The 10,994-nt window shown below is 51.6% G+C and overlaps 2 protein-coding genes across 2 annotated transcripts; both read left to right on the forward strand.

The window, feature by feature from the left end:
• Positions 1-4,723: 4,723 nt before the first annotated feature.
• Positions 4,724-8,359, forward strand: LOC119092978 (S-adenosylmethionine sensor upstream of mTORC1-like). Its single transcript, XM_037215870.1, has 2 exons — positions 4,724-4,934; positions 7,830-8,359. Exons 1-2 carry the CDS (start codon positions 4,862-4,864, stop codon positions 8,150-8,152), a joined length of 396 nt encoding a protein of 131 aa, XP_037071765.1. The 5' UTR covers positions 4,724-4,861; the 3' UTR covers positions 8,153-8,359.
• LOC119092979 (atherin-like) lies at positions 8,354-10,056 on the forward strand (the record flags this gene model as incomplete). The annotated part of the gene is made up of 2 exons (XM_037215871.1): positions 8,354-8,869; positions 9,452-10,056. Coding segments are annotated over exons 1-2 (1,105 nt in total), but the record flags the coding sequence as incomplete, so codon positions are not given.
• Between the last annotated feature and the right edge of the window lie 938 nt (positions 10,057-10,994).

Genomic DNA, 10,994 nt, shown 5'->3' on the forward strand with positions numbered 1-10,994 from the left:
CCCCTCTTGTCCGGGGCGGGCTGCATGCGTCAGCCACGAGTGGGCCCGGAGCTCCATGGGACGGGAGACGCTGACCGGGAACCAAGCGCGCATGCACGGGTCAAACCTCAACGGTTGGCCCCCAGGCGCACACAGTTCTGCCCCACCGTTAACTATTTTCCTTTATCCCGTAGCCCTGAACTGACTATTTCTGGTCGAAAGGGCTCTAATCCAAACACCAAATCAAGTGAGCATGTTATAGAGAAACACTTCCGGAGGCTGAAGGTCACTAAGTGCATTTTTTGGAGTTGAATGATCACTCACTCTTCGGACCAAGACAAAGTAAGCATAAACCTATCACTTTGAAGCCCATTTTAATGGGCGACCATACAAATTTTGCGCACAGCCCCAAACTCAACTTGTCTCGAGTCTTACACGTGATGTTTGCCTTCTATACATCTGATTCTGTCACATCTCACCTTGATTGGCATCGGACGGGGCTGAGCGTCAGCATCACGATGCCAGCTTTGGCGCCCTTGTTTGGATTTGCCGTTTTTCATAACGCGAACGAATAGTGAATGGGGAGGGAGTATAACGCGACCCGCCATTTGCAAGCTAACAAGATGAAACCTCGCAAAAAACGAACGATGTGCCTCACCGAGATCTCACAATTGGTCTTGGGTTGCTAGGTCTAAATTTACTCTATTTAAGCCCATTAGGCAGGGGTGGATCCAGGATTTCGTCAAGGGGAGGAGGCCTGAAGACACTGTGGGGCCCCCTAGAGTTTGGGGCTCCGCTAGAAATATCCTTGCATTCCGGTCATTTAATTTGCAGATAAATAGTATAAACATTTATATTATATACATATATGTGTGTGTGTGCGTGTGTGTGTGTGCGTGTGTGTTTAATAAAAGGGGAACTCATTTTACTGAGCGTTAGCCCTGCAAAGCTATGCGTGCTACGTACGCACATACATGGAGCTCACTCATTTTGTACAGATCATGTTAAATCCCGTGCTTTTAAAGCCAGATGTTTTCGGAAAAACAGGGAAAATAACCTCAAGTTGGCTGCTAAGTACCATCAAAACCAAGAACGAACTTTATTTTCGACTTATTTACGGATAGCCGACTAGACGATGTAATCAGCTAGTGGCTGATACCTAATGTAGAATTCTTCCTTTGTTACGAGAGAGTGCATAATATCCTAACATTCAAAATATGTTAAAAACGTGATGCACAAGTAGTAAAAAGTCACACAATCAATAGCCAAAGGAAGCGACACATACGACGTCGGCAGCACGTAAAAGTACGTTCGACAATTACCCGTAAAAATTCATCGGCGCATATCTGACTACTGATCTAAGGCTAACGCACCAATGCCAATAGAGACGGAACCTGGACAATCATGGATGCCACGGAAGGCGAACAAACAGGCTCCTGCCAACAAGTATAGGGTCCTCAGAGCAAGCAAAAAGAACCCAAGACCAACGTCATGTGTCCCTAAACGACCGGTAGTGCCCCGCAGGCTGACATATAAGGCCCCGGCCAGAGCACAGGACCCCCTGAGCAAAGGGGAATTACCCAAGACCATGGATTAATACCCCTGTGCGATCGAGAGCACCCGGGCAGGTTGACAGCAAGAGCCTTGACAGGAGTGAAGAGCCCTCCGAAAATGAAATCAAAGGGAACGACCTCTAAATCAAAGTGGAGGGCCCTGAGCCTCGAGTGTCCCGGTGCCTTACCATATGTAAGCTCCATCAACAGCACAAGGCCCACCAAGCAAGTGGAAAGAACCCGATACCAATACGATGGGCCCTTAAGCGACTGAGTGTACCCTGGCATTTCAGGCCCCGGAAAAAGTGTGCAGAGCCTTTTGGGAGAACGGGAAAACTCGTGGAGAAAAACCTGATCAATCAAAGGTGCTCAGGCATGGAACCAGATAGTGTCCCACAACGACAACTAACAGCGTTAGTCCTTACGATAAAATGCAAGGAGATGGAGGGCAACGTAGTCCCCAGGCAACACATCCTCAATCAGCAAAGAATTAACTCCGTCTGCTTATGAACTTCTAACTTTTGCCAGCAACCGTGCTTGGTCGTCTGCGTGACCAAAAAAGTCCAATTGCATTGTGTGTAATGTTTTGTTAGAAAACTGCGTTCGTTAGGCCGGTTGTGGGCTCATTTGGAACCTGTAAGTCCCCGCGGCATGGTTCATGGGGTGCATGGTCCCGTACCTTCCCCTCCCCGTCTATATCCGCCACCGGCCCGAGCGGCTTAATAGATGCGGCCCGCCAACAACATAGGGTCATCCATTCAAATAAGAAGTAACCAAAACAAGGCATGGAGAGCCTCGGAATGATCGAGTGTGCCTGAGCTGGTAACGGATGGGGGCACTAACAAGAGCGCATGGCCAGTTCACGAGCAGGTATATATAGGGCCCCCAACAAATCGCAGGGCCCTCCATCCAAATAGCAAGTCCCCAAGACCCAATGTAGAGGGCCCCCGAATGACCGAGTGTGTCTGAGCAGGTTAACAGATAGGGCTCTTAACAAAAGCGTAAGGCCCTCCATTCAAATAGGAAGCATTCAAGACCTAATGGAAATATCCCCGAACGATAAGATGCACTCCAGCAGCTTATCAGAAGAGGCCCGACAAGAGCAAACGCCCTCCATTCAAATAAGAAGTACCCGAACCCTGTGCAGAGGGTCCCCGAAAATGGAGTGTACCCGAGCAGATTATCAGACGACCCTGACAGGAGTGCAGGGTCCTAAATTCAAAGGAGATGAACGGACGGGCCCGCCGACAGGAGCGAAGGGCCATCCATTCAAATAGGAAGTCTCAAGATACAATGTGGAGGGCCCCCGAACAATCGAGTGTGACCGGACAGGTTAACAGATGGGCCGCCGACAAGAGCGTAGGGCCTTCCGCTCAAATATGAAATACCCACGACACGATGAAGAGGGCCCCCGAATGATCCAGTGCTCTAGAGCATGTTAGCAGATGGAGGCCCCGTTGAGAGCACATGGCCCCCCACTCAAATAGAAAGTACCCAAGACCCGACGTAGAAGTTCCCCAACAATGGGATGTGCCCGAGCAGCTATCAGAAGGGGCCGCGACAAGAGCATGGGGCCCTCCACTGAAATAAGAAGTGCTCAAAACTCAGTGTGGAGGGCCCTCGAAACATGGAGCGTACCCGAGCAGGTTATCAGACGGCTCCGAAAGGAGCGCAAGGCCCTAAATTCAAACACCAAGACCCAATGTGCAGGGCCTCCGAACAATCCAGTTTGGCCGAAGGGGTGAACAGAGGGCCAGAGGGGCCCCGACAGATGCGTAGGGCCCCATTCAAATAGGATAGGACATGGTCAGATATGGAGTTCAGTACGGTTTTCGTCAAGCGACGGGGACGGGAGTCGTGCCGATTAGGAGAGAGGAGGAGGTCCACAAGAGGAAAATGCAGGAGCATCTCACCAACAGAAACAAAACACGTCAGATACATATGAATATTCCTGTCTCGTCAACGTAGGCCGACGAGCCTTCCATCTCAAAGCTGATGATGGGGACAAGAATTGACCACTCATCTCGTGTGTTCTACATTTCTAGCGATTCTCAAGTAAATCAAAGGGCTGGGGTTTGCCTAGCCAGCACGGATCGTCGTGGAGTATTTCACCCGTCTCGGCGCGGGGCTCGCTTGCCGCTTCGCGGTCGGTATCGTACGCACAAGCGGGAAGGAGCGCGGGCCCGTCCCGTGAATGGCGCGGGCCCGGTTGTACTCGACACCTAGGGATGGTTGGTTCGACTATTTGTCGCTTGGCGACCGCCACCCCTACACCTAGCGGCCGACCGCGTTTGTTTGGTCTAGTAACGTGTGTAATAAACAATAATTACATCGCGTAAAAAACAGTAATAAAATCGTGGTCGTGTTAAAGAGAAAACATGCATTGGTCGAAATTGATTGTTCGATGATAACTTTACGGTAAGTTTCGATCTGTTTGTTCTACGACAATTTCCAGTATATTTTTTAGAATCGTGTGCTTCATTCTGGGTCGGGTGGATGACAAAGGTGCCATCTCTGTTGATGGCAACAGTAGACCTTTTTGGTCATGCGGGTCAAACAGCTTGATGCTAGGGAAATGCCTTGAGTAACGAGTCAGAGCGCCTTGCAGTATCAATTTCGGCCAAACGTAAATATCAAATTGCTGTGAGCTTTACACATGTAGCTGATATCTTTCCAACTTGGCAGGCACCTACATACCTACACCTACCCCTATCCAAGCTTATTCCTATGAACTCTTTTGAAATGTTTGGATCCGGATGTATCCTCGAAACGAGCTGAAAACTGCGTCCACCCGTGATGACAAGTGTCCTATTAACATTTTAGGTAAGTCCAATGGTACACCGATGCTGTAACTTGAGCCTTAAGTTGAGAACGAGTACGTTCGTAATATCGCGAGCATATCGAGCCATTCCAGGACCTATTATAAAAGCTCTTGAGATGGGGTACATTAAGAAAACAAAACTATCAGCTGTTTAGGACGAGAGATACGTCTACAACTATCCCGCATATGAGGCGTTCGGAAAATTTCTTATTTACTATGCTGATGGAGCGATCATGTCACAGCAAGCAGCGCGCCGCAGGGTGGTTTCAGGGAGGGCCGCACGGTACAAACGCTCGTAAATCAATAACTTCCGGGGAAATCGCGTTCTGCGACCCTATTTGGCCGCTGTCAGTGCACGTGCTGTAACGCGGCCTGGCTAGGAAGGAACCCTGAGCCGGGGTCAGTTAAGGCTTGACCATGTGGTGGTGTGGGTGGTGTGCGAGTATTGTTGCTTGAACTCTGGAACTGATCGTGATACTTAAAGGCATCCAATGTGATTGCTGGTAATATGGGTGATAAAACAGAACACTCAGCTGTCATCAAGAGGGTGCATGCTGAGTTGCGTGCAAAGTGCCTAGAAGGTGAGTGCCTACTTACCAGTCCATAAAAAAGTCCACCCTTTGTGCTGGTTGCCTTCGTGATGTCTGTATACCGAACTGGAAGCTGGCATGTGTTAAACTTGGTGTGGATTATGTTAGATGTTTGTACTGTTTTAATAAAAAATGTTCTGAGCATTTTTGCAGCATCATGATTCCAGGCAACATTGGTTTTGTATATGCTTAAATTGGTAGCAATTGGTCAAATTTACATTGTACATGTGCAGCTGAAATTTTGCCATGATTGGCCATCCTGCTCATGTTCAGTGCAACAGGCTTTTTTGCAGTCTGGCCTTTTGACTTCGTACCCACCTACGCAGCCAGTGGTGTTTTTGTGCCAAGTAATGTTAAAAAATTTGCCAGTCTGTTGACTAGGTGATAACATTATTGTGGTCCTCAGTATTTACAGTAGAATAGTTGTTATATGATATGACTGCAAATAAAAGAGACCATAACAACCAATTGTAAGGCACAAGCATGACAAGATCTGACACCTGCATGTTATTGAAAAATCATGTGTGTGTGGATAGGCAACCTCTTTAACACCCAACCCACAGACACTTCAGGTGGACTAATCAAAATGTAAGGGTGTGTTACACTACAAGAATATTAGACACTATTATATTTATGGGCATACTTCTGGTGATCAAAGAAATCAGCCTGTTAATCAGTAAAAATGCTTAAGCTTGTATCAGTGGTCAAAATGCCTTGATGTTTGTTAGTCTTTAGGTTTGCCAAAAAACATTGTATTACAGGGTTGTCACAAGTCCAAATATTTTTTTTTTACTGTGACATAAACTGAGTTTGCAAATAAAATCTTGTAGACATTGCAGCATAAAAATGTGGTCTTTGACCCAGTCACAATCATGGTGGTCACACAATTGATTGAAGCTCAAAATCACCCTCCCCAGTTCATGGTTAATGGACATAGGAAATGTGGAATAGCATTGTTGTCTTTTTGACCATGGAGTTGTGGTGGGCATGATGTTCAGTCACCACTGATGCAGACGTTGCCTGATATCACCCATTTTTTTCTTAGTCAGCCTGAAACAGAATGTTGAACATCATCTGTCTGGCCCCTCATGATCTCACCACAGATTGTATGTGATACCCCATCCGACCTACCACCAGCTTGACGCAGGTTGTTTTGACCCTGCCTGCCTGCCCGACCCCCATCAGCCAGAGGTGGCTTTGACATGGCATCCCCACCTGAGCCCCCATGGGCCCGACACGAGTACTGCCTGACGCTGTCCGCCTGGTCCGTAATGGGCTGTCACGGTTTTGTCGGTGCGGCGGAGCAAAGTCGGAACACGTTTGGACATGGCCCTGACCGGGCTGGGAGCGGCTGCCGGTCCGCAGGCTGTTATTGTGTGGTTCCATGGCAACGCCACTGCCCCAGCCAGACCGTTCTGGCCTTATAGACGCCGGACTTGTGGCCGGTGGCTATGGTCTTGGAGGTAGTGCGGTGGGAGATGTCTGTTGGAAATGAAGTGGTCCGGCTGGTAACTGATGACAGATGTCGGCGCCATACGCCGGACCAGCTTGCATTGCTTCGTGAGGTCAGAATCTCTGGTGCTCGGGTTTTTGGTGTACCATGTCCCTCCAAGATAACTGCGAAACTGTTCTGATATGGCTGGGACTAGTTGCACTGTAGTGGCCTATTATAAGCCAAAAATGGAACAGTAGCTGTAAACATGCATACAACAACGATCGTCATTCCACTGACAAAACTACCCTGCGGCGGAATGATACGTACGTTTCGTGTGTTTACCGTCTCCACGAGAGGTAATTTATTTCCGTATTGATTTTACTCATCTTATTTATGACTTATGTGTGTGTCTAGTCATGCCGTTCACTAATTCTGGTCGTTTCCTTTCCAAATGTTGGATAAAATAAGAGACAACCTAGTAGAGGATAGTTAAAACACTTAACGGGGATTTCCAAGAAGGTATCGCGCACGTGGTCGCCCATTCCTTTACGGATCGCACCGACTGCACCTGGAATGATGTATTGATCAGTTAAGTGCAGCTCGTGAAGATCGTCGCTGCCAGTTACAACCGATTTCAGTGAATTAGCAAGAAAATAAATACGGTTTGTACAGCATGCATTAAACATCTTTATCTGGGGAAACACCCGATAAAAGTCATTACCGTGAGCGTAAGAAACTAGCTGCACGGGCCTTGAAAGTATCTAAATCATCAGTAAACAGGCCAGCTTCTACAGTGTCGCGACGAAAACTGTTCACTAGTCTCGGTGCCCTACATAATGCTGAGGATCTCACGTGCTCACCCGCGACCAGGAACACCAAGCGACCTTTGTCTGCGGGTGAATCAAGCAGGCAGGTGTGGGGAGAAACGGCGTGGTAAGACATGATAATCTAATTTTGCTAAAAACTGTTCTGATTTTTAAAAAAGTCATGATACACTGTCCGTGACCCCTAAGAGGGAACCCGTAGGTCACGTAACAGATCTTGGTGCGAAAAAGACTAGCTTTGTCCGGAAGAAGTATAAGTTACCAGCCAGATGAGAATCTTGTCCTGGCGTTGCCTTTCATCAATACGCACTGCGTGAGAATCCGCCGCTGCGGTCCAAATCCAACTGCAAAACTCCACAACAAATTGCCCGTTGGAGAAGCACGCAAAAACACGTGACATGCGGATATTTAAGCGTGAGAACGTGTAAGAAGACCGTCTTTGTCGCGCGCTGTATGTATGTCGCGTGCTGTATGTGCTGTGCATGCAACCTACGAGCTGACACACGGCGACTTGATCGATCTGCGCAAACGTGACGTAGAAACCATCGGGATTCCATTTCATGTCCAGTCCTGTGAACCACCCCCGTATACGAACGGCCTAACTACAACTTCGCTTCGCCTCGACAGATGGCAGCTCGGACATGGCCGTGTGGCGGCGGCACGTGTCCCAGGAGGCCGGCAAGGCCGAGTACGCGGCGGCCATGCTGCGCCAGGCCACCGAGGTGTGGGCGGAGCGTCACGCGGCGGCGCCCGAGCTCTGTCGGCTCGTCTGGACGCACCGCGCCATCCTCGAGTACCACACCGAGCCTCAGCTGGCCCGGGCGCGCGCCTACGACGACCGGCTGGCGGAGCGACACGGCGCCGCGCCGCACGCCTGGACCAGGTGCGACCCGGCCGAGGCGACGCGCCTGAACTTCGACACCCCAGATCGCATGGCATTGGTATCATAACGCGCCCGTGAAATCCTGTTGAGCTGTATTTCGCGCTGGATACGGTTATGTGTTGCCTGCTGGTAAGCATGAACACTGATTTTCCTTTCCCATGTCCTTTCCTTTCCTTTCTCATGTACTGCTGTCTGTGGAACTGTCCTGGTCTGCGGCGCTATTTGTACATCTCAAGAGCAATCGACACATACTGTCATCCAAAACCTACCCGTAGCTGGCTGATATGTGCTTGCTCGGTTGGCGGCTCCGCATCATGGTAGGATTAACCGGAGACCCGAGCGTTGACCAGTGTCGGCCGTCCGGCAGCGCCGCCGAGCTCAGTCAGCTGCCGCTCTTCGACACGCTGGACGTGGGCAGCTGCTACGACCCGCTGCGCGGCCGGGCGCGGCTGCGGGTGACGGCGCTGGATCTGTGGCCGGCGGCCGACACCGTGCTGCGCGGTGACCTGCTCTCGGTGCCGGTGGGCGCGCACACGGCCACCGACGGCGGCCGCCTGCTGAGCCTGGCCGCCAACGCCTGGCACGCCGTCTGCTTCTGCCTGCTGCTGGAATACCTGCCGACGCCGGCGCTGCGGTACGCGTGCTGCCGGCGGGCGGCGCGCCTGCTGCGGCCCGAGGGCGTGCTGGTGGTGGTCAGCCCCGACTCGGCTCACCGCACCGCCAACGGGCCCCTCTACCGCGCCTGGCGGCTGGCGCTCGGCACGCTCGGGCTCGTCCGCGTCAGGTGAGTCACGTGCCACGGCTCCTCGTCTGTCTGTCTGTCTGTGTCCGTCCGTCTGCCTGTCTGTTGCGTGTGCTTGGCAGTCCGTGGTGCTCACGTAGCCTTCAATCTGTTGTCTGAAGTTGTGGTCGGCCTGGCCTAGTGTTGTATTTTCTGCTGTTCCCGCAGTCTTTGGTGTCCTTGATGTGCGAGCTTTGCTACGCATGCGTAGGTCATGCTGTCCAGGAAGTCTGTGCAGCTTTCGCTTCCGGCTGTGGTATTTCTGCTGTGCCGTTATACTGTGTCTTCAGAGTGGCGCTGTTCCGGTTCGCCAGTCGTTTGTCCTGTCTCTCCCCATGCCAATCCGACCTGGCTAGCCTCAGTGTGTGCCTACGCTTCTATAATAAGTCTGAATCCGGTAAGATGCAAAGCAGAGCGTGTGGTGTGTCCAAGAAAGGGTTTTGGTTCTTCTGAACCATCCAATTGTTTGACATCTCTGAATCGTGAGATGGTTTCCACCATACCTCTCCGTGTGACATTGCTTCCGCACAATACGCGCCACGCTTCCCGATTCAGGCTCTAAGCACCGCCCGTTCCCCTCTGTAGGTACGAGAAAACTCTGCACCTGCACTGCATGGTGTTCCGCAAATCGGTGCACCCGGACCTGGTGGCTGTCGAGGCTCTGGCGCACATCCGCCAGGACGCGGCGCGCGGCCGGCTGACCTGGATCCGCCCTCCCTCCGATCCCCCGGCACCTGCCCAGTTCAGTCCCTCCGACCACAACGCGTCCGAGTTCTGTGAGCCCCCTCCCAAGCGCTCGTCTACCTCTCCCGAATCTCCTCCGAGGGCCCTTCACGGGAGCCCGTCCGCCTCCCCTGAGCCCGCTCTCAAGGGTCCGTCGGTCCCTCTTGAGCCCCCTCACAGGAGCCCGTCCGTCTCCCCTGAGCCCACTCACAAGGACTCGTCGGTCTCCCTTGAGCCCCCTCACAGGAGCCCGTCCGCCTCCCCTGAGCCCACTCACAAGGACTCGTCGGTCTCCCTTGAGCCCCCTCACAGGAGCCCATCCGCCTCCCCGGAGCCCGCTCACGACTGTCCTCCCGCCGCTGCCGGTCCCGGGACTGTCGGCGGCGCCCCAGCCGTCACGGGCGTGAAGAGGAAGATAGGTGGCGTTGCGGGCGGGTCCGCGCTGGGTGATCACGAGGACGCGGAGTGTGAGGTCGCGCCAGACCCAGAGCCCGCAGAGCGAGACGGACCCCCGAGTGATGTGGTGGGCGTTCCCGAGCCCTACCAGCTGATGGTCATTCACCAGGACTTGAAGGCGACGGTGGTGAACTCAGGACGGTCGCCAGCACCGTCCAGTGATCCTTCGTGATCAGACTTCCAAGAATGTGATTGGTATCTAAAAGTTCAGATCTACGTCAAAGCTGCCAGGGTGTGTTTTCGCTGAGGCTCTGGTGATATGGCTGGAGGGGCACCTCCCTCAAAGCAGCATTTGTAATTGTCATCAGCGCGGAGGTGGCTGTCCAATGCATTTTCTTTGTTCTTACAAAGCTACGTCATTGTACATCAACTTTTCGTTTTCGCGGTGAAAAGCGTGGACTGCTTGATATGTGTCAAGTCGAGACTCGGCGTGCTTCAGTCTTTGAATTTTGCGTGGATGTGACCTTGTGCAAGTGTGTTATGCGGATACGTGTTTTGTACGCTATGGGTTACGAAAACGGAAACTGCACCGCGCTGAAGTTTTGTTTGGGGTGACGGAAACGGGATGCTCATCCATTTTATCAGTGTGGTACTTCGAAGATAATGCAATCTTTCATGGCTTCGTACCCTGTAGGCTGGGAGAATGAGGGCTGAGGAGAAGTCAGCTAGTTTTGCGATTTTCTAAGGATTGCGTACCTTGTGTGATTACCAGGGCCCATGAATGCGCGTCCTACTTGGTAGATGCCATTACAAGTTGGGCTATGCCTGCTGACTACTTCGGATGTGTGGATCTGATGTTTCCTGGTACTTTTGGTAGAAATGTCCGCACAACGACGAGTTGAGAATAGTACCGTCAGCTTTACAAATAACAGCTGGTGATAATTCACCTTTAAAACTGTACTGTAAACTTCATGACTGCACGTCTCGGATGATGACATCCCTACCAGGG

This window comes from Pollicipes pollicipes, unplaced genomic scaffold (genome assembly GCF_011947565.3).
Source record: "Pollicipes pollicipes isolate AB1234 unplaced genomic scaffold, Ppol_2.1 Scaffold_3756;HRSCAF=4406_pilon_pilon_pilon, whole genome shotgun sequence".
Classification (NCBI taxonomy): Eukaryota; Metazoa; Arthropoda; class Thecostraca; order Pollicipedomorpha; family Pollicipedidae; genus Pollicipes; species Pollicipes pollicipes.